The sequence below is a fragment of the Capricornis sumatraensis genome, chromosome 21 (genome assembly GCF_032405125.1).
Source record: "Capricornis sumatraensis isolate serow.1 chromosome 21, serow.2, whole genome shotgun sequence".
NCBI classification, from domain to species: Eukaryota; Metazoa; Chordata; class Mammalia; order Artiodactyla; family Bovidae; genus Capricornis; species Capricornis sumatraensis.
Genome location: NC_091089.1, coordinates 33,343,912 through 33,367,792, shown reverse-complemented (window position 1 = coordinate 33,367,792; position 23,881 = coordinate 33,343,912). Strand labels below are relative to the sequence as shown.

At 39.7% G+C, this 23,881-nt stretch overlaps 1 protein-coding gene across 1 annotated transcript; it reads left to right on the top strand.

Annotated features, from left to right (window-relative positions):
* Positions 1-2,040: 2,040 nt before the first annotated feature.
* PSMA8 (proteasome 20S subunit alpha 8) lies at positions 2,041-22,994 on the top strand. The gene is made up of 7 exons (XM_068993920.1): positions 2,041-2,142; positions 11,002-11,128; positions 12,887-13,011; positions 15,878-16,000; positions 20,902-21,021; positions 21,135-21,197; positions 22,902-22,994. Exons 1-7 carry the CDS (start codon positions 2,041-2,043, stop codon positions 22,992-22,994), a joined length of 753 nt encoding a protein of 250 aa, XP_068850021.1.
* The last annotated feature ends 887 nt before the right edge of the window (positions 22,995-23,881 follow it).

Here is a 23,881-nt window from a genome sequence, read left to right as displayed (position 1 = left end):
GAAAGCCTTCTTCAGCGATCAATGCAAAGAAATAGAGGAAAAGAACAGAATGGGAAAGACTAGAGATCTCTTCAGGAAAATTAGAGATACCAAGGGAACATTTCCTGCCAAGATGGGCTCGATAAAGGACAGAAATATGGACCTAACAGAAGCAGAAGATATTAAGAAGAGGTGGCAAGAATACACAGAAGTACTATACAAAAAAGATCTTCATGACCCAGATAACCATGATGGTGTGATCACTAATCTAGAGCCAGACATCTTGGAATGTGAAGTCAAGTGAGCCTTGGAAAGCATCACTACGAACAAAGCTAGTGGAAGTGATGGAATTCCAGTGGCGCTGTTTCAAATCCTGAAAGATGATGCTGTGAAAGTGCTACACTCAATATGCCAGCAAATCTGGAAAACTGAGCAGTGGCCACAGGACTGGAAAAGGTCAGTTTCCATTCCAATTTCAAAGAAAGGCAATGCCAAAGAATGCTCATACTACCACACAATTGCACTCATCTGACATGCTAGTAACGTAATGCTCAAAATCCTCCAAGCCAGGCTTCAGCAATATGTGAACCGTGAACTTCCTGATGTCCAAGCTGGTTTTAGAAAAGGCAGAGGAACCAGAGATCAAATTGCCAACATCCGCTGGATCATGGAAAAAGCAAGAGAGTTCCAGGAAAACATCTATTTCTGCTTTATTGACTATGCCAACGCCTTTGACTGTGTGGATCATGATAAACTGTGGAAAACTCTTCAAGAGATGGGAATACCAGACCACTGACCTGCCTCTTGAGAAATCTATATGCAGGTCAGGAAGCAACAGTTAGAACTGGACATGGAACAACAGACTGGTTCCAAATAGGAAAAGGAGTACGTCAAGGCTGTATATTGTCACTCTGCTTATTTAACTTCTATGCAGAGTACATCATGAGAAAGGCTGGACTGGAAGAAACACAAGCTGGAATCAAGATTGCTGGGAGAAATATCAATAACCTCAGATATGCAGATGACACCACCCTTATGGCAGAAAGTGAAGAGGAGCTAAAAAGCCTCTTGATGAAAGTGAAAGAGGAGAGTGAAAAAGTTGGCTTAAAGCTCAACATTCAGAAAACGAAGATCATGGCATCTGTTCCCATCACTTCATGGGAAATAGATGGGGAAACAGTGGAAACACTGTCAGAGTTTATTTTGGGGGGCTCAAAAATCACTGCAGATGGTGGTTGCAGCCATGAAATTAAAAGACACTCCTTGGAAGAAAAGTTGGAACCAACCTAGATAGTATATTCAAAAGCAGAGATATTACTTTGCTGACTAAGGTCCGTCTAGTCAAGGCTATGGTTTTTCCTGTGGTCATGTATGGATATGAAAGTTGGACTGTGAAGAAAGCTGAGCACTGAAGAATTGATGCTTTTGAACTGTGGTGTTGGAGAAGACTCTTGAGAGTCCCTTGGACTGCAAGGAGATCCAACCAGTCCATTCTGAAGGAGATCAACCCTGGGATTTCTTTGGAAGAAATGATGCTAAAGCTGAAACTCCAGTACTTTGGCCACCTCATGCGAAGAGCTGACTCATTGGAAAAGACTCTGATGCTGGGAGGGATTGGGGGCAGGAGGAGAAGGGGACGACAGAGGATTAGATGGCTGGATAACATCACTGACTCGATGGATGTGAGTCTGAGTGAACTCCGGGAGTTGGTGAAGAAAAGGGAAGCCTGGCGTGCTGCGAGTCATGGGATCACAAAGAGTCGGACACGACTGAGCGACTTAATTGAACTGAACTTGGGATAGTTTTCACAGCCCCATCCTGGAGTAATACCAGGATGGGAAAACCGGGACTCAGGAACCAGAAACTAAGGGTCGCACTGGAACAGGATCACAGCCCATCCGCACTTACCACCTCTCACCCGCGGTTGCAAACACTTCCGGCGGCGTCTTAAGGGGCACGCAAGCACTTCCGGATAGCAGGCGGCTGCAGGCCCCGGTTCTCTTCACTCCTCGGCTGCGATTAGTGTGGGGGGCTCAGCTGGAATAGGGGTAGTGGTGCGCGATGGCGTCTCGGTATGACCGGGCGATCACTGTCTTCTCCCCAGACGGACACCTGTTTCAAGTGGAATATGCCCAGGAAGCAGTAAAGAAAGGCTCCACCGCGGTGAGTGAGCAACTTTTCTTAGCCATCGGCCCCTGCCTTGTGTCAGGCCTTTATTACTCCACCGTCCCAGCCCATCACTGGATATCGGGAGACCAGAAAAGAGTACCCTACGTGTGAAAATTGGCTCCTTTCTTTATCAAGGGAGGTGTTGTTTCTGAAATTCGGGTTAGAAACGGTAGAGTTAAAAGTTGGTAGATTTCTTAGGTTCCCGTTGTTGCAACTGTCATTAACAGTCGCCGTAGACATGTACCTGGGGCAAAGGGGGGTGGGTTGAGGGGTGTTTTGTAGCCTTGACTGTAGAAGAGACTTTTTTCCCCCAGACTTCAAGCTTTTTATTTTGTATTGAGGTATAGCAGATAAACAATGTTGTGGTGTCTTCAGGTGGACAGCAAAGGGACTCAGCCAGGTGTATACATGTATCCGTTCTTATCTAAACCGCTCCCCCACTACGATCCATGGAAGCTGGCACATAACATTGAGTAGAGTTCGATGTGGTGTATAATAGGTCCTTGTTGGTTATCCGTTTTGCAAATAGCAGTGTGTACAGTGACCTTCCCAAACTCCCTGACTATCCCTTCCTGCCCCCGCCAAACATAAATTCGTTCTCTAAGTCTGTATCTTTCTGTTCTGTATGTTCATGTTTATCATTTCTTTTTAGATTCCACATATAAGGGATGTCATACCATATTTCTCCTTCTGTGCCTGTCTGTCTTGTTGAAGAGAGATTAATGCTGTGTCTGACAGTTAGGAAAGAAAAGACTTCTTTCAACCTGTAGCATCTTACCTGAACGCACACTACCCACTTCCTCAGGATTTGGCAGACACGTGGAAAAGTAACAATTACAGTAAAAATCAAAAATTGAAGATGTCTGTCAATGAAATGTGGCCTAAATCGATGTGAAATTAAATCTTTGTGGAGAAAAACAGTTGAAATGGCTAACCTACTCAAACATTTTCACCTGTTAAAAATGTTTGTCCAAAAATTTACTCCTGAATATGTAGCGGCCTTCTAGAGATTTTTAAGCCCCCAAGAATCTCCAGTCTTTGGCCATTTCCCACTTTCGGTTTGGTTGTTATAAAGGAGAGTATACCCTCCTTTAAAATGATGTATCCACGTTCCTGAAAAACTTTCAAATACTCAGGGTAGCAGTAGTACTCCTGTCAAGGTTTAATTACATTTAATAACCTTAGTGATTTATCAAAATTAAAAAGGACAAAAATGGCCTGGTGACCAAAAATCTGTTACCCCAAATCTTCCAAATCCTAGCCATTGGGTTCAGGAGGATTTGATGTTTTAAAATCTTTAGAATTTCATGAGCATGTTTGTTGTGTATCTTGGAAAAGGAGACACCAGCTATGAGAATACACAGTGCATTTCTAAGTCTAGCAATGTCTATATTTTCTCTCGCTTTCCATACCAACCTAGTTATGAAAGGAAATAATTCACTTTTATTATAAATCTATCAAATGTGAAGTGGTAAAAAAAAATAACACTAGAAGGAATCTTATCATCATTTTTAACGTATTTTTCTATTTAATTGGGCCCTCTAGTTTTACTTCTGTTTTGTAAGTAATTCTTTTAGAATTGTAAATTTAAGAAAAGCCTGATGTAGCTTAAACCAAAGGGGTACCATTTTGATAAAAACAAGAAGCTATATAATCCCCAGCATGGCGTGAAGCATATGGTTAGAAAATAATGCCCCAGTTTTAGAGCCTAAAATAAAGGGAGTAATGGGAGAAGACTGAGGTGTAATAAGAAACCGCACTGGCTATTTAAAATGTTTTAAGAATGCTGTAGAACTGATTGATAGTTCCTTTGTAATGAGCTGTAAAAGGGTAAGGATATAAAAATACCTATAGTGGGCATTTTTAAAGATACATTGCAAGGAGGAGACAGTTTTGTCTCAGGATTCTGGATTATAATTTGCATCTTTGTATGGAGTTATTCACTGTGTTTCCTTTAGGGTGCTATGACCTGTCACGTGGGGATAAAGTTTATAATGGCACTTTTTATTAAGATATGTCACAGAAGATTTTGTCTGTAAATGACAGTTGATATGATGAGTTTTAAATAAGCCAAGGTTGGCCAGTTTTGACCAACATGAAGATGTAATATTATTTAGTAATACAAAAGTTATATGGGCTGCAACTAGAGACCCTGGGTTCTGCCTTCTTCTTGATGATTATCTTACAGAATGAAGTGAGGCAAGAGGCCTGTTTTCTTTTCCTTAGTTCCCTTTTTATATAAATGAAAAATATGTTTGAATAACATTTTAGAGAGGTAATACCTTTCTTTTTAGGAAAGAAAAAAAATGAACCCCTCACAGTATTCCCATGGAAATGATAAGATTTACTGTCATTCTTCATTCTGTCCTTTCCCTGACCCCAAACTGTTATTAACTCCATATTTCCTACTTTGTCAAACCCCAGATCCACAGTCTGGCCATCAAAGTGTTCCATGATCCACTTTAATTAAGGGTGCAGCTTTGTGGTTTTACCAATATATGCTTCTGCCCTTGTAGGTGGGGAGAGCAGAAAACACCTCTGTCACTCTCCATCTTACTTATTCTCTAAGAATCTCTGCACATTTCTCTCCTGTGTGGAGCCATCTCTGATCCACTCCAGTCATCATGTATCTCTTGGTTCTCTGAATTTATCATCTGTACCACAGAACAGTGTATAGTTTTTATTATTTTGCCTCATGGGCTTCCCTGGTGGCTCAATTGGTGAAGAATTTTCCTGCAGGGTGGAAGACCTGGTTTCAACTCCTGAGATGGGAAGATTCCCTGGAGGAGGGCATGGCAACCCACTCCAGTTTTCTTGCCTGGAGAATCCCCATGAACAGGTGAGCATAGTGGGCTATAGTCCATTGAGGTCATAAAGAGTTGGACACAACTGAATGGCTAAGCACAGCACATTTGGCCTCATATTCCCTTTAATGTCAGATATTCTTAATAGTCTTCTCACTTCAGCTGGATAGTAAGACTTTGGTAAAGAATCCACCTGCAATGCAGGAGACCCCGGTTTGATTCCTGGGTCGGGAAGATCTGCTGGAGAAAAGATAGGCTACCCACTCCAGTATGCCTGGGCTTCCCTTGTGGCTCAGCTGGTAAAGAATCCTCCTGCAATGTGGGAGACCTGGATTCGATCCCTGGGTTGGGAAGATCCCCTGGAGAAGGGAAAGGCTACCCACTCCAGGATTCTGGCCTGGAGAATTCCATGGATTGGAATGAGCAACTGAGCAACTTTCACTTTGGAGAATCTAAATGGAGTAATGCTTTTTGTATTTCTACTGCAGGATATACAGTGGAGGAACTGAGAAAGAAGTAAATTACCATTTTAAGTAATACTCATTTTCCCCCACATATTTCATGTACATTGTCTTACATTGCATGCTCAATTGATCAGTCATGTCCAACTCTTTGCTACCTCATGGACTGTAACCTGCTAGCATCCTCTGTCCATGGAATTTTTCAAGCAAGAATATTGGAATGGGTTGCCATTTCCTACTCTAGGGGGTCTTCCCAACCCAGAGGTAGAACCTAGGTTTCCTGCATGTTCTGTGTTGGCAGGTGGATTCTTTACCACTGAGCCACCATTAAGAACAGTGTTTAATCCCCTTTTTAATGTACGTGGAGGCTCTGATTCAGAAGCTTTCATAACTTGGTAAGGGTACCCAGCCAGAAAGTCAAAGAGTCCATATTCTCACTTCAGTTTTTCTGGTTCCAAAGCCTTTGCACTTTGTGTTGCACCATGTAATTTATTCCATAAATGTTTGTATATTAATTAACTGTCAACATCTTAAATGTGGAAGCTAGATATGTATCATATAAAGCAATTAACTTCTCTAAGCTTCAGTTTTTTAAATAGTAAAATAGGCATCAAAATAGTGCCTGCTTTATAGTTGATTTGAGAATTGAATTGAGGCAATAATATGTGTTCACCATCTTGCAGCGTCTGGTTCACAGCAAGTACTTAGTAAGTGGTAGCTATTGTTCTTTACTATCCCTTTGTTTTCTCATTTTCCTTCAATTTTGTCTGTAGTTCTTCCAGCACTTCCATTTACTATTTAAAGACATTTTTGTTTAACACACCTGCCAAATGTGGTGCGAGGGCCACTGGTTTCACAGTGGACAAAAGAGACTCAGTCTTTGGCCTGAGAGCTTGCTGTCTAGCAGGGATGTTGGATGACTGTGAGTCTATAGTCCTAACAAGGCCTGTCTATGTATTATAATGGGAGATTATGAGGCATCGTGGGAACTCTAGGTATTAGGTCCTAGGTCCATGGTCCCCATGAGGAAGTGTGTAATATTTATGTAGACACCTGAAAGATGAAGTTGGCCAGGTGAAAAAGTGGAAGGGGAAAGAGAGGCATATTACAAACAAAAAGAACTAACGTGATAAGACCAAGTAGGAAAATACAACTGTGGTTCTTAAACTGAAAGGCATTCAGGATTGCTGAAGCAATGGAAAAATGGCTTCCAGGTGAAGGCAGAAACAGGAGCCAGACTGTGGAATGCTTTTAAGGGAGTAAGAAGGCCTGAAGGGTTTTGATGTGGCTATTATTGTTTTGCCTTTCTAATAACAGACTCCATTTGTCCCACCACAGAGGTAGTCACATGACCCAAGAAATGTCATTCACAGTTTCTGTCCTCCTGCAATAAGCAAGGGACAGAAATCTAGCCAGTATAAGTCCACAGAGCAGGACTTTTCTAGCTAGGGGTACTGGTAGCTTTTTTCCTCTGGGAGAACTACTGGGATATGAGTCCAGGGTTCCCTTTTTTTTTTCCTGTACAGATAAAGCATGTCTGCATTAAGAGAGCAGAAAGCTGATAATACAGAAGTAAATATTACAGTCCCTAGATCCTTTTGTCCCGAGTCTACTTCTGTGTTATCTTGGTTTGCCTAGTGAGAAATGTTCCCTACTAATACAAGTTTTAAGTGGGGGAGTGCAACATTGCGATTTTCTTTTCTTTTTTCTTATTTTTATTTTTCAAAGATTTCTCAGACTGCATCATGGTCAGTGGATTAGATGAAATCAAAGAAGTGGGGAAACCACATAGGAGTCTATGGAAGTAGCCCAGATGAAAGATGATAGGAGGTGTTACTAGGGTTGGGGCAAAAATGGACATACAGCATATTCTGGAGAAAATTCTGTGGTATTGTTGATACATTGGATGATTATTTGGATGGTTTTGGGGGTTGAGGAAGGAGAAAAGGTATTGAAGAGGGAGGAGTCAGAGAAGGTGCCTGTTTCTGGATTTAGTCTCTTGGTATAAGGCACTGCCATTTTTTTTTTTTTTAAAGGCAATCTGAAGCAGTAATTGACATGCTTGTAGGATCTGTAGTAAGCAGCCTCCAAAATGGCCTTTAATGATCCCCACCTTCTGATGTTCATTCCCTCCAGTAACCCTTTCCCTGTACATGAGCTGAACCTAGTGAATGGCTTCTAAGGAATGGACTGGGGAAAGTGATGGAACGTCACTTCACATGTTGGGTTTCAGATGGTGACTTACTTCAGCCTCTTGCTTGCTAACCCTGGTGAAGCCCAGTTGGCATGTTGTGATTTGTCATATGGAGGGTTCTGTATAGCAAGGAACTGAGGGAAACGTTTCTGTTAAAAACCCGGTATGGAGCAAAACCCAATGTGGAACTGAGGTCCTTAGTCCAGCAATCCACAAGGCACTGAATCTTGCTAACAAACTTGTGAGTGAGCTTGTAAAGATTCTCCCCCGTGAACCAGGAGATGAGTGCAGCCTTGGGTGACAGCTTGGTTGCAGCCTTGTGAGAGACTGAACTTAGCTAAACTGTCCAGATTTCTGACCTACAGCTGAATATACATGTTTGGAAATCAAGAGACTGATCTAGGCTCGGAAATACTAATTTTAAAGTGTATCCTTTCTCTCCCCAGCTTAAAACCTATGTTGAAGGTCAAGCAAATGAGTTTCCTTAAGTACCCTTCTTCACTCAAGAAAACAAAATATAGACTACAGACCGTGTAGAGGGTAGACTAAAGCCATAAGGGGCCTTAATGACCTCCTTGGCTAAACACTGGGAGGAGTGGGGTAGAAAGCAGGTTGCTGTACAAACTAAGAGTTGATGACAGTATTTGGCCTTGAAAGGGTTAAGAGAGAGAGGCAGAATTGAAATAAAGTGGTCTTTAATATTTTGTTTAAAATAAGAGAGACTTAGCCATGTGTTCAAATGTTGGTGAAAGTTGCTCAGTCTTGTCCGACTATTTGCAACCCCATGAACTATACAATCCATGGAATTCTCCAGGCCAGAAAACTGGAGTGGGTAGCGTTTCCCTTCTCCAGGGGATCTTCCCAAACCAGGAGTCGAACCCAGGTCTCCCTCATTGCAGGCGGATTCTTTACCAGCTGAACCACTAGGGAAGCCCACAAGCCCACAAGGAAAGCCACAACAGACTTCCCTGGTGGCTGAGACGGTAAAGTGTCTGCCTACAATGCGGGAGACCTGGGTTCAATCCCTGAGTTGGGAAGATCTCCTGGAGAAGGCAATGGCAACCCACTCCAGTAAACTATCCTGAAAATCCCATGGACAGAGGAGCCCGGAAGGCCCCAGTCCATGGGATTGCAAAGAGACACAACTGAGCAACTTCACTCACTTCAGATGCTGGTGAGAAAAACCCGGGAGAGAAAGCTGAGGTTTATTTGTTTTTAGCTTTATTTATTTTAAACTTTTTATTATGGAATATTTTACATTTACAGAGATATAGGGGAATGGTATAATGAACTTCTATGTACCCATTACACAGCACCAGTAATTATCAACATTTTACCAGTCTGTTTAATCTTTCCTTACTTTTTCCTGTCTCCAGTGGAGTAATTTTAAATGAAATTTCTATTGAGATCATTGTAGATTCACATGCAGTTGGAAGAAATAAAACATAGGGGTTCCTAGTATACTTTCTGCATTTTCTGCCAATACTAACATTTTGTAAACTGGTACAGTGTCACAACCAGGATATCGATATTGATATTTTATTCAGAATTCTCCAATTTGACTTGGACTCATTTGCCTGTGTACATTCCTGTATCCACGGTCAAGATACTAACCAGTTCCAGCTCCACAATTCCATATGTTGCTCTTATTTAATCACACCCAAGGCTGTATATTGTCACCGTGCTTATTTAACTTCTATGCAGAGTACATCATGAGAAAGGCTGGACTGGAAGAAACACAAGCTGGAATCAAGATTGCCGGGAGAAATATCAATAACCTCAGATATGCAGATGACACTACCCTTATGGCAGAAAGTGCAGAGGAACTAAAAAGCCTCTTGATGAAAGTGAAAGAGGAGAGTGAAAAAGTTGACTTAAAGCTCAACATTCAGAAAACAAAGATCATGGCATCTGGCTGGTCCCATCACTTCATGGGAAATAGGGGGCTCCAAAATCACTGCAGATGGTGATTGCAGCCATGAAATTAAAAGATGCTTACTCCTTAGAAGAAAAGTTTTGACCAACCTAGATAATATATTCAAAAGCAGAGACATTACTTTGCCGGCTAAGGTCCGTCTAGTCAAGGCTATGGTTTTTCCTGTGGTCATGTATGGATGTGAGAGTTGGACTGTGAAGAAAGCTGAGCGCTGAAGAATTGATGCTTTCGAACTGTGGTGTTGGAGAAGACTCTTGAGAGTCCCTTGGACTGCAAGGAGATCCAACCAGTCCATTCTGAAGGAGATCAACCCTGGGATTTCTTTGGAAGGAATGATGCTAAAGCTGAAACTCCAGTACTTTGGCCACCTCATGCGAAGAGTTGACTCATTGGAAAAGACTCTGATGCTGGGAGGGATTGGGGGCAGAAGGGGACGACAGAGGATGAGATGGCTGGATGGCATCACTGACTCGATGGACGTGAGTCTGAGTGAACTCCGGGAGTTGGTGATGGACAGGGAGGCCTGGCGTGTTGCGGTTCATGGGGTCGCAAAGAGTCGGACTGAGCAACTGAACTGAACTGAACTCTTTATTTACCTTCCCTACCAAACTGACCTATCTATAACCCTAATCCCTGGCAGCATTTATCTATCCTTCATGTGTAAAATTTTGTAACTTCAAAATGTTATTTAAATGACATCATACAGTAAGAAACTTTCAGGGATTTGCTTTCATCCCTTGAGTTTCATCCAAGTTGTTGCATGTATCAGTGTTTTATTGCAAGTAGTGTTCCCTGGTATGGATGTACCATAGTGTTTAATTAACTGTTCATGTATTGGAGAACATTTGTTTCCAGTTTGGAGTTTTTATGCATAAAGGTACATTCATAGCTGGCTTTTGTGTGAACATGCTTTTATTTCTGTGATAAAATCTCCCAGGTGTACGATTACTAGGTTGTATGTTAATTGCCTGTTTTATAAAAAGCTGCCAAATTGTCTGCTCTGGGCCCTAATCCTTATCCCTCCTAACTGTGAGATATATGGAAGAGCTTTCAGGATTTTATCTACTTGACATTCTATAGTGCTTCTGCTACCACCAGTACTGGTACTGCCCATTCTATAAGCAATGCACATGTATTCCCAGCATCTTCTTCCATCTGGGTGAACATTGTCCTGTTTTTAGATAGTTCTCCCTTAGGTGTCTGAGATTAGGACAGTCGTGTAGTTTCAGCACTGGTGGTGTATTCTTCTAGTTTATACCAATCTGTCTTTGCTGTGAGTTTGGGAAATGGACTTCCTGTAAGCCTATACTTGTGTGTCTTTATTTTTCTTAGACGTCTGTTTTTCTCTTTTATACTGAAGGTTTAAGGAAAAGCCTTTTCCTGTAAGTCATTTGTTAGGATAATTTGATTTTAGGCGTTAAAATGGCCAGCTCATTCTTTTTTATAATGACTCAACAGGTTGGAATTCGAGGTACTAATATAGTTGTGCTCGGGGTCGAAAAAAAATCCGTTGCCAAGCTTCAAGAGGAAAGAACTGTGAGGAAGATCTGTGCCCTTGATGACCATGTCTGCATGGCTTTTGCAGGTACTTGTGGGCCTACAGTAATGATGCAGAGTATGTTGATGTAACACAGCTGGCCCCACTGTAGCTGTTATATAATATACATACATGATAAATATACTATATTCCACTCTCATTAAACATAAATAGTATGTCTTATATTTTGGGGAAATCACAACTCTATAAACCAAGATTCCTTTTTTTTTTTAATTAATATTTTATTTAATTTTAAAATCTTTAATTCTTACATGTGTTCCGAAACATGAACCCCCCTCCCACCTCCCTCCCCATAACATCTCTGTGGGTCATCCCCATGCACCAGCCCCAAGCATGCTGTATCCTGCATCAGACATAGACTGGTGATTCAATTCTTACATGATAGTATACATGATAGAATGCCATTCTCCCAAATCATCCCACTATGATACTTTTATTTTTCTATAGTTTTGGATCATATCAATATTTACAATGTAAAGAAATACTGTACTTCAATATCTCCTTTCTTATCATATTTTTAAACGGAGTGAAGCTTTTAGCCTATAGGGTAGGCTAAGTCAATCTATCACCATTTCTTTCTCTCGGATAACCTTTGCAAAGAGAAAAGAATCAATTTCTTCTTTTTAACTGAATGTCTGATTGTAATTCATACCCTACTCCTGAGTGTTAGAGTGGTTCTCAACAGTGGCATGTTCTGACAGTTTCTTCTTTGTTGGTTACTGTTAACTACCTTCAGGAACTAACCATTCTTCCAGGTTTGTAGAAACACATTTTGAAATGGCGTGGAAGGGAAACAAGAGTTTGTGACTGCAGAAGACTGATTGGTTATGTGAGAAACGGCTGTTTCAGAGATTTTGTGAATGAGTTTTTTGAGCAATATGATATTAAGAGAGTGGAGAAAGAAAGTAAATGGTGATGAAGAGGTCAAATGCCAAAAAGTCTTCAATAGAAATGTTTGTAATCATTTGAATCCCTTTAAGTTTTTGATCATTTTGATAGAAACATCTATCTCCTCTTACAAGTGTTAAGAATTCATCACATGATGTTTTGGTATGATAAAAGCAAGATGAAGTTTTTTCTTTCCTTCTTTCTTGTTTTTTGGCTGTACACCTTGTGGCATCCTAGTTCCCTGACCAGGAATCAAACCCAGGCCCTCAACAATGGACATGCCAGAGTCCTCACCATTCGACTGCCAGTAAATGCCCTTCTTTTTCTGTTTTAATGTTCTTGATTTTCAAACCCCTAATCTTAGACAAAAAGCTGACAAGCGGCATGTCATGGTTATGCTGAAAGCAGATTGAGTTCGTGTTTGATAATGACGTTTTGTTGTTTTCATAAGAAGAAATCCAGCTTACTTTATGGTTTAGGTAATAAGTAGCTTGGTTCTGGAATCAGGATAGATGGTCAGCTGTTGAACAAATCTGCCACTGATACTGTCTCAAAAAAGCTTTTAAAATTTGACTACAGAGTTTTTTTTTTTTAATTTAATAAAACCTAATAATCAAACCAGCTACTGTAAATTAAACCATCTTATCTTGATCTTTGGGAAATAGGTTACTTCACATTCCTGTTTAAATATTATTTAAAACAATTTTCTTTAAAAAGTAAATAACAATGGATCAAATGAAGGAAACAAAGCAACTTAGGATGAGTGATACTCTACTCCATAAATTCTTTATTATGGACATATATTGGAAAAAACAAAGAATGTTACAGGAAAAATATCATGGTGGCCAAAACACTTTTAATGAGGAAGACTTCATTATTCTTTGACTGTTTTTGTAGGACTGACTGCTGATGCAAGAGTAGTAATAAACAAAGCTCGTGTGGAATGCCAAAGTCATAAGCTTACAGTTGAGGACCCAGTCACCGTAGAATATATAACTCGCTTCATAGCAACCTTAAAGCAGGTAACCCAGTATTCCAACAGATTTCTTCAAGTGTTCTTTTTTCCACCATGATGGGTCCTATCATGGGAATACTAGTCACTCCAACCATTCAGTCTGTTAAAATGTACTAAATTCCTTATTATTTCTCATTTCACATTCAGATTCTTATTCCAGTGGAGTGGATTGATTTGGTCACTAGAAATCTCAATCAGTATCAATTCTGAGAATTAAAAATTTTTTAAAAAAATGAGTGACCTTTTAAGGAGATTTCTGTAGTTCAGAGATGTAGCAGTAAGACACTATTTTTAAAGTTTTCCACAGAAATACCCGATTCTTTCATCTACAAAGCTAAACACAACTGATCAGGTTTAGACACTATGTCTTCTGAATCCATGTGTAGATACATGATTTTGCCTTTCGTATAATCGTGATGCATACAAATACTGCTTCATTTATTATCATTTTCTTGGTTATTTATCCAAAGCAACGTAGTTCTTACACTCACCATCCTAACTATATAGTACTGTTTCTAATTGCTATCTCCTAATGATTTAGGTTGCTCCAGGCTCTTCTTTCCTTTTCTCCTTCCCTCCCCCACTCCCTCTTTCTGCCTCTCTCTTTCAATCTGCTACTTTAATAACATTATTCTATCTTGGTCACAGTTTTTTCTTTTTTGAGTTATATTGTTAAATTAATTTTCAGTCTGGGATTCCTAGATTAAAGGTTGTAATTAGTTTTAAGACTCTTGTTATATGTAGCTAAATTGCTTTCTAAAAAGATTGAACAAATTTTTATTGTACAACTAGCAGTACATAAATATATCCCTAAAGAATCATCAGCACTGGGTTTTTCATTTTTCTTTTATTTTGCAAATAAGTATAGCATGGCATTGTAATAGTTGTTTCAATTTGTATTTTATAATTAATAGTGAGGTCAATTTTTTCCCCACATGTTTGTTTGCTATTTTCATTTCTCCTAGTGTAAACTGTCTTTTCTTTTGACAGGCACTCTGGCAGTTAAGAATTTGCTCCCAGGAGTGAGAAATTTGGGGTTTAAGTCCTGGCTTTGCTACTTCCTAGTTAATGCCCTGGGCGAATCATTTAGCCTGTTTTACCTCAATTTCCTTATTTATAAAATTAACATTATACTAATGTTTGTTGAGTTGCAATATATAGTACACTTAAAGAATTTAGAATACTTCCTGGGATGAATTTTGCTATTTGTTTTTACATAGAGATTTTTTTTTATAGGTTCTATATATTCTAGATATTATATTTTTAAATTTCATGCTTATAAGAAATGGCCCTATTTTGGTTTTTTTTGGAATTTAATTCATTTCAACAAAGTTCAACATTTTCATATTGTTCTTTTTTTCTTTCTTCATTGCTTTGATTTTCCCAAGTTAAAAGGTACTCACCAAAAGCCAAGGTAACAGAAGATTGTGTACACAAGGTTCCCAGTTAAGGTTTTTAGGTTTTCTTTTGGAAATATAAAAAGTATTATGCATGGAACATTTATAGAAACATGCATTGTGGATCTGTAACAGTGGCGTTGCTACCGAGGAGAAGCCTGAGGCTCTGGAACAAAAGTTATCCTCATGTACAGCTTTTGTTCTTGTAAATGATTTTAACCTTGTGCACGTGTTTCTTCTTCATGCTGGGGATGCAGCTTCCATCCCTGGTGGGGGAACTAAGATCTCACATGCCTCTGGCATGACCAAAACAAAACAAAAAAGTGGTTGCTTAAGCAAACAAAGTAAAAGTTTCTTTCCTTTAAAGGATCTTTACAAAACATCTACTTCATACCTACGTGTGAACTAGGAACATTAGGGAATAACAGAGAAAAAAGACAAACCCTGTTCTTTCAGAGTTTATGTTGTAACTCACTATTTACATTCAAAATCTAAAGTGGCTTTGGAAATTCCCTGGCAATCCAGTGATTACAACTCGGGCTTCCACTGCTGGGAGTGCGGGCATTTTGAGCTAAGATCCCACAAGTTGTGTGGCATGGCTGAAGAAAAATCAAACACAAAAACCCCAATGTAAAGTGGCTTGTAAATATATATATAATAACATTAAATTTTTTTAAAAAACTATGTAGACAAGTCCAAGAAGAAAGCTAGTCTAAATACAGGCCAGACTTCCTACAGTTGCCTACAAATGTGGTCCTGAGTTTTCTCCCATGGCTGCCTCTCTGCATAACTTCTGTGGATGCCAGTCTCAGAATTCGTGTGAATTCCACTTCTGGGACACACATTCAGAAAGTTCCTAGCACCAAAGTAGAGAGATAAAACTGGTTTCCAGTGCCCCATTGTCAGTGAGGAAAAAACATGCTTTTTCTTCAAGAGAAACAAAAGTTTCTTGTTTTGAGACTGAAAGAAATGTCTTAGTTGGATTTTTATGTAGAGATAAGAGCATACTGAACAGAATATACTTGATAATAATAGTACCAAGTAAGAATACTTGATAATAACAACAGTGTCCCTCACAATAAAACCAAGGCCGTGCTCCGCACAGCTCACTGAAATCAACTTTGTTGAGAACCAAAATGATATGACAAGCACAGTTCTCTGCAATAGGAAAATGGTTATAGTCTAGTTTTGCTACCAAACTTATATAAGGCAACAGGAAAACAAATTTCAGACCATACATAAGAAACTTATGATTTCATTTTACAAGACTGTCAGTATTTACTTTTTAAATTTTTCATCATGGATTGAGGTTACTACAGAAAAATTCAGCAAGAGGATCTTGAAGAAAATAGAAATTAATAAAGATCATTTTATCAGGAATACTTTATTTATATTAGAAATTGTTATTTGATAAGTAATAGTGTTGTCCTTTCTTTGGCCTCATACAGAGAGTAGTCAAAACATTTTATTTTTCAGAAATACACTCAGAGCAATGGACGAAGGCCTTTTGGTATATCTGCCTTGATTGTAGGTTTTGATGATGATGGTATCCCAAGATTATATCAGACTGATCCCTCTGGTACTTACCATGCTTGGAAGGTGAGTCAGGAATTTGTTCATGTCTTTTAGAATTTGAGGATTATACTTGTTGGATAGCATCACTGGCTCAATGGACATGAGTTTGAGCCAACTCTGGGAGACAGTGAAGGACAGGGAGGCCTGGCATGCTGCAGTCCAGGTCACAAAGAGTTGGACACAACTTAGCGACTGAACAAGTGCCGAGAAGCATTTTTATTTCAAAGTCAGTTAGGAAAATAATGGAGATTGCTTAATTGTTGGCAAGTTTATTTATCGTCTGGGATAAGACTTTGGTTGAAGGAAGCATTATGCAACTTAAAAAAAATCATCTGTAACAAAAATTCTTGGAAACTTTTTTATTCTACACTTTTGAAGTATTACTCAGGAGTTAAGTGGCTTTTTTTCTTTTTTAAGTTTTCACCACTAGTTAATAGCAAGACTGGAATTAGAACTCAGTCTCCTGCTTCTTAGTGCAGGGTTCTGTCCTCTGCTTCATGCTATTTCCCTCAAGCCAAATGATTCTCTCTCTATAGTACATAAATTCTGATATCCAGCCTTTCAATGTGGAGTAAAGTCTTGTGGTTTTATTTTTATTTAGGGTTGCGCCCTCTGGCACTTTGTTAAACATAAGGTCACGTTTCTGTCTTGTTTCTTTTTCGTTTGTTTCTGTGTTTTGTTGGTTTTTACTCTGACCTAGTATGCCACACATCCTGGTAAGACGGTACTGTGGACTGCTGAGAACACGGCTGTGTCATCACCGTGTAATGACAACACTTGGCAGTGCAGGTGGTAGTCTTACAAGGTGCAGTTAGAGGACATGTAAAATAGATGGTAGAAATTTTTGCACATTAGAGTAACATGAGCTGATTTATATTCTAAAAGTATCTGTCATTGAGAATAGATTGTAGGGCAGAAGCAGGCAAACAAGTTGCATGCATGCTCAGTCACTTCAGTCCTGTCCAGCTCTTTGCGACCCCATGAACTGTAGCCCATCAGGCTCCTCTGTCCATGGGATTCTCCAGGCAAGAATACTGGAGTGGGTTGTTGCCATGCCCTCCTCCAGGGGAATCTTTCCTACCCAGGAATCAAAGTCGCGTCTACCTGTGTCTCCTACATTGCAGGTGGACTCTTTACCTACTAAGCCACAATTTAGGGGACTCTTAATAGTAAGTGAAATCAGATTTAGATCAGGGGCATTGGCCAGTGAAAGGTAGGGATAGATCCAGCCTATTCTGTAAAGGAGGAGAACCCAGAGACTAAGATCCTGGATCCTGAGTGAAAACAGGATTCCAAGAAGAGTTGATCAGCCAGGTAGGCACCACTGATAAATCAAGTAAGAAAACGGCTGTGCTATGATTGAATTTGGCAACATGCAAGTCATTGGTGACCTTGGCAAGAACAGCCTGGATAGAGTGATGGTGATAAGCTTATAAGGCCAAGTTTTTTGCTGTGTTGGTAATACTTGAAACAGGAACAAAGTTAGTATGTTGTATACTTCAGAACAGTGTTTCTCAAAGTGTTTTCTTTGGATGTTAATATATGTCAGTTAAGCTGTTTAAGGCTAATTAATGTGGGGAGATGTTTTTCTAAAGAAATTTAATAAATTTTCTTAAGTTCTGCATGTTCTAAAAGGCACTGTAAATATTCTAGAAACAGTTTAAGTAGTCCCCAAGATTACTTTAATTTGGTACCCTTTTATCATAGATCCTTTCTCCACACTGGTATTCTTTGGAAAATAACATTTAACCATTATTAAAGGCCATTTAACCATCATTTTTAGTAAGTGCTTTGGGGACCAGCATCTGTTGAAGGGAAGGGAACAAGATGAGGCTGAGGGAAAAGTGGGGCTGCAGTGGAATCTCCGTAAAGGCCTCATCACCCTGTGGGAAGCCCTGGGTTAGGGGTAGCTCTTCAGAGTTGTTTCAAGTTGGGATGGGGGAACTGGGCATTATTAATAGCTCTTCATCAGTCAGTCGTTGGATTTGGGCCAACTCTGGACAGTACAAGACCTTAAGTGAGATAGCTCTTGTTAACAAAGGCACCTCTCAAAGAAGGTTAAGAGGTGAGGGCCATGTGCCCTTGGCACTGCCAGCAGCTGGAGGAATAAGGCTTTCATTTCTGAAGGGGAGTGGGGCAGCACATCCCAGGATCCACTCAGAGCTCTATTTGTGAATTATTGTTCTCAGCTCCTGGGATGTAATGATCCTTAACAGGTAAGGATTTATCTTTCCTGCATAATGAGAAGGTTGAAGTAGGCAGTTACTGGTGTTTGTCTCTTTTATTATCTTAGTCTTTTTTCATGCTCCCAAGGTAGTTACTAGACCTCCACCCAACATGTCTGCATTATAGGCAGCAGAGATTCCTAGAAGGTTCATCCAGTTACTTCCACTTGTATATTCCTTTTGGTAACAGAGGGTAGGACATGACATTTTTCAGCAGGCACATTGCCTGGAGTTCTGTCACAGAGGAAGAATGAATACTGGAGTTGGCAGCTAATATTCTTTGCCACAGAAAATCATCATTAATCTGGACAGGCAGGCAGGAAAAACATTGCAAAACCATCAAGAGTCTGTTGAAATGAACTCAAGTGGGTAATGGGGTTGGAGGGAGGGTGGGGTTATAAGTGTGGTAAGAAGCAGCTAGATTTTAGGAAACCAGTCAAATAGGTTAGGGGGTAAAGAATTTTGACATCAGCAACTGGAAGCAGTGGACAGGAAAGTCACCAGGGATTTACAAGGTGACTTTTAAAGGCTCAGTGAGATTTTTGGATAAACCACTACCTTATGTACTTCCTCTCCAGGCAGCAGCCAGTTAGTTGACCAAAACAAACTTGAAGCTAATAAACTCTGAAGTACACCAGGCAGAAGGGTTTACCTTTGATCTTAATGAAATTTCAAGGCTACAAACTCTGATTTAAAATTTCATAGCTATTTATTTTAATCTTCTGAAATATAAAGGTATGGTAAAAGTTCTGCAAAGTTCAGTTCAGTTGCTCAGTCGTGTCTGACTCTTTGTGACCGCATGGACTGCAGCACACCAGGCCTCCCTGTCCATCACCAACTCCCTGAATTTACTCAAACTCATGTCCATTGAGTCGGTGATGCCATCCAACCATCTCATCCTCTTTTGTCCCCTACTCCTCCTGCTTTCAGTCTTTCCCAGAATCAGAGTCAGTTCTTCGCATTTTGTGGCCAAAGTATTGGGAGTTTCAGCTTCAGCATCAGTCCTTTGAATGAATATTCAGGACTGATTTCCTGCAGAACTATATGTTCATGTAGTACAAAAGGTATGTTTTCATACTCATGTCCTAAAAGTCTCCTTTGCCATCTCTTTCCAGTAACCATAGTACATACCAGTTAGAACTGGGACCTTCCCATTTGCAGCCAGAATCCTTCAGTGAAAGGATGGGCCTTTCTGCTGGTTCTTTTCACTCTCTGGAGCCATCACAGCAGAAGGGCATGTGGCAGCACAGTGTACAGAGCTCAAGGCTCGGATTGATGATTTGCTCTACTTGGTTTCAAAGCTCATATCTTCCGCTTACCCACTATATGATCTTGGGCAAGATTACCTAAGTCAGCAGTTCACAAATAGGGGTGATTTTGTCCCAGCATAGGGACATTTGGCAATATCTCAAGGCACATTTGGTTGTCATCGTTGAGGTAGGGGATACAACTGGCATCTAGTGAATAGAAAGCTGAGCACTGAAGAAACGATTCTTCTGAACTGTGGTGCTGAAGAAGACTCTTGAGAGTCCCTTCGACTGCCAGGAGATGAAACCAGGCAATCCTCATGGAAATCAGTCCTGAATATTCACTGGAAGGACTGATGCTGGAGCTGAAGCTCTAATACTTTGGCCACCTGATGGGAAGAACTGACTCACTGGAAAAGACCCTGATGCTGGGAAAGATTGAAGGAAAGAGGAGAAGGTGGACAGAGGATGAGATGGTTGGATAGCATCACCAACTCAACGGACATGAGTTTGAGCAAGCTCCAGGTATTGGTGATGGACAGGGAAGCCCAGCGTGCTGCAGTCCATGGAGTTGCAAAGAGTTGGACATGACTGAGCGACTGAACTGAACTAGTGGATAGAGACTGTGAAACATCCTGCAATACACAGAACAGCCCCCACCACAGCAAAGTTATCCAGTCCAAACTGTCGGCTCTTTTAACCTTTTCAATCCTTCATTTCTTCCTCCATGAATTAGAATTAGTAATAGTACCTTTTTAATTGTTTTTGTGATGGTTAAGATGAGATAATCTGTTTAAAATGCTTAACATAGTGCCTGGCACACTGAGTGTTCTGTTAATAAAAATTACTGTTATCATTATCATTACTAGTACTCATCTGGATATTTACACTGAATGGAAAGAACAGGCTATATATAACTGGTAGCCATGCAACCAGGGAGATGCTTTTGCCTCTTCCTTTCATCTGCTGAAAATTTCTGAAAAACAAAGAAAAATGGGGAATGGAACAGAAGCAGCCCTTCTTGCTTATAGTCAGAGGAGATAAAATGATGCATAGTCCTGTTCAAAGAAACACCTTTCTTCACACTGATGTCCTTTTATTTTTCTTTTTGCATCATATTGCAGTTATATCTCCTTTCCTCTTTACATCTTTTCAAGTTTCAACTCTTTCAATCTTTTTTAACTACTAAGGACTTGGGAACCATTAACAAAACAGAAAGCACTGGCCAGGACAAGGCATTGGTGTATTTGAAAATAAGTCATGCCATCACCTGATTATTCATATAGTAAATCAAATGAGCTGTTGAAATGTTTGCTAAATCTTCGAACTACAATTTTCATTTAGTAATTATGCTAAGTAATAGTGGGATAAACTCTAACTCCTAAACTTCACTTAGTAACCATAAGTTCATTCATATTGCAGTGGTATTAATAATCTTCTTCTATCTTTCGAGGCAAATGCAATAGGTCGAAGTGCCAAAACTGTCCGAGAATTTCTGGAAAAGAATTACACAGAAGATGCCATAGCAAATGACAGTCAAGCTATCAAATTAGCAATAAGAGCTTTGCTGGAAGTAAGTGATAAAGCATATACAGAAAATCATGGTTTTTTTCCCCCTCATTCAGTTGCTGATTAAAACACAGACTTCCCTGAAGTAATTCTAAAATTGCACTTGTTTTACATTAGGTTGTCCAGTCTGGTGGAAAAAACATTGAACTTGCTATAATAAGAAGAAACCAACCTTTGAAGGTAAGTCATTAACCAAAGAGGAAAAAGACCTGTAGTATAAGGCATTTTAACAAAAAAATTTAGTATGTTGCTGACACCTGTGAATCTTTATTACAAGCCTGAAACCTCCCTTAGCATCCATTGACACTATGATGAATTCTGTTTTGTTTCTGTGGACTAACTGTCACTAATCTGTACATGCTTACTACACAAGCAGTTATCTCTCCCTAGCCCTCTGAAGTCCTAGGGGTGCTGAGATCTGTGTATAGGCCTACCCCACTTAGTACATGATCTTATAAGTAGGAATCCCTACTGAGTCCGTCCCATATAGGGTCAGCGTACTGTATTCCCTGTGGAGATTCATTCCTGGCACCATACAGCAACAGTCCCTCTTGCTGTCTTTTTAGATCTGAAATCAAGATTAGCTTCCAGTGTCATTCAGCTGCCATTTATATAACTGTTGGCCCTCTAGGCTTCTAACATAATGTTATCCTTCAGTATGTTAAAAAACCACCCTTTTTGATTGCCTACTGGTTTTTATCTGATTTCTCTACTTTTCACTTCTGGGTGCCTTAAGCTTCTGTAAGACTTGCATTTTAATATCTAATTGTGATCATCTTTCCATATTTCTTTATATCAAGTCTAGCATTATTAGTTGTACACCTTTAGTCAGCCACTGTGTGTTAAAACTGCTGGACCACAAAGTAAATTGTCCAGAACACAGCAATAAATTGCTCCAAACACTGTGATAGAGAACTCATTGGTAAAGAGGATTTGAAATGTGACCGACTGTTCATTAGGTAGAGCTTCACACTGTGTGCCAGCTAGGTCTTTAGCTGTGAGTGTACAAAAGCACTTGCATTGAAAACTATATGAAAAATGAGCCCTAAAGCAGTATTTTATGTATACCCTTTCTTTTGTGTTAAGGGAACTACTTCAGGGGGAAATAGTGTTAAAATCAGTGCTGTGTGGAGCAGTGGTTTTGGTTTTCAGAGTTTTGTTGTTGTTTTGACACCAGTGGGTAGGGATGCAAGGACAGGGCAGGAGCAAGTTTCAGTGAATAAGAGAAGTGGGGACACGAGGGCTGGGGCTGCCTCTGTGGGGCTCTGCATAAACAACCAGGGTGCCAAGCAGAGTATGGAGATGGTATGGGGCAGGTTGTTACCTCTGCTTCCAGGACTCAGGGACAGCTGTGCCAACACCACTGGGACACAGAACTACTGAGTCCAGAGTCAGCTCTCCAGCCCCACGACATACATATGTATGTATGTTCTTATGTTCTCCACTTAGTTTGGGAGTTATAAACAAACCACCATGAAAATCATCATTTTCCTACCTCTTTGGCTGGTTCAGGAGCTGATAAAATAAACAAACCCCAATGAGAATCACAGTGGGATGGGGTGGGAGTTCAGTATCAGTTATTCATGAATAGAATAAGCTTTGCATTCAAATGTGTTCAGAATTATATCCATATATAAGATATGGAACCCAATATTGCATTTCCTGGCTTTTTATTTTAGCACAATGATAGTGGAAATGTTGTAGAGTTCTGATTTTGTCTGTAATTGTTATAATTAAGCTACTTCTGAAATATTTCATCATGTACTTGAAGTTATATAAAGTTATAAAAATAAAATTATAAAATATAATTAGGTTCATCAACATTATAGTTAGAAATTGTTGCTATAATTGAAATTTGCTTTTTAAATTTTTTTCTCTTTTCAGATGTTTAGTGCCAAAGAAATTGAATTACAAGTAAATGAAATAGAAAAGGAAAAAGAAGCAGCAGAGAAGAAAAAATCAAAGAAGACCACCTAATTCTTAGGAGAAACACTGGGATATTTTAATATTTCCTTGTACTTGGAAATGCTTAGTGAAATTTTAAAGGAAATAAGTTAATATGCAACATTACATTTAGTAGTTACATGCGTTGAGAATGTCATACTTGTGGCATTCATCTATCACAAACATACATAATTATGAAGTTTTTTTTAAAAGAGTTCAGTAATTGTTGAAAGCAGTCATGACTTTACATAAGCCTGAGACTATATTTTATAACTTTCTCAGTATGTTACTTTTTTCATATATGCAAATTCAATTAAAAATTTTTTAATTAAAAAAAAAATTTGGTGCTGTTCGAGCATTGACTGTCAGGTAGAGATAGCTATTCCAAAATAAACAATATAATATTGAGTTGCATTTCTAGATAAAAACATCCTTGTGTTGGTGATGTGCCAAAATTTTGTCAGTGCCTTTAAGTGAGCTTCCCAGGCAGTGGTAAAGAACCTGCCTGTGAATGCAGGAAATGTAAGAGACCTGGGTTCAGTCCCTGGGTTGGGAAGATCCCCTGGAGGAGGGCACGGCAACCCAATCCAGTATTCTTGCCTGGAGAATCCCATGGACAGAGGAGCCTGGCGTGCTACAGTCCATGGGGTTGCAAAGCTGGACAGAACTGTAGCAAATTAGCACGTGTTGTCATATTTATCTTACAAGTTGCAGTACAGTCATCCATTGGTGTCGGCCCCCTGTGAACACCAAAACCTGCCGGTGCTCAAGACCCTTGTACAACAAATTGGTGGAGTATCTGCATGAGCCTACACACGTCCTCTTGTGTACTTTATTATTTCTTCCAATTTTATTGAGATATAATTGATAAGGGCTTCCCAGGTGGCTCTGCTGGTAAAGAATCCACCTGCAATGTGGGA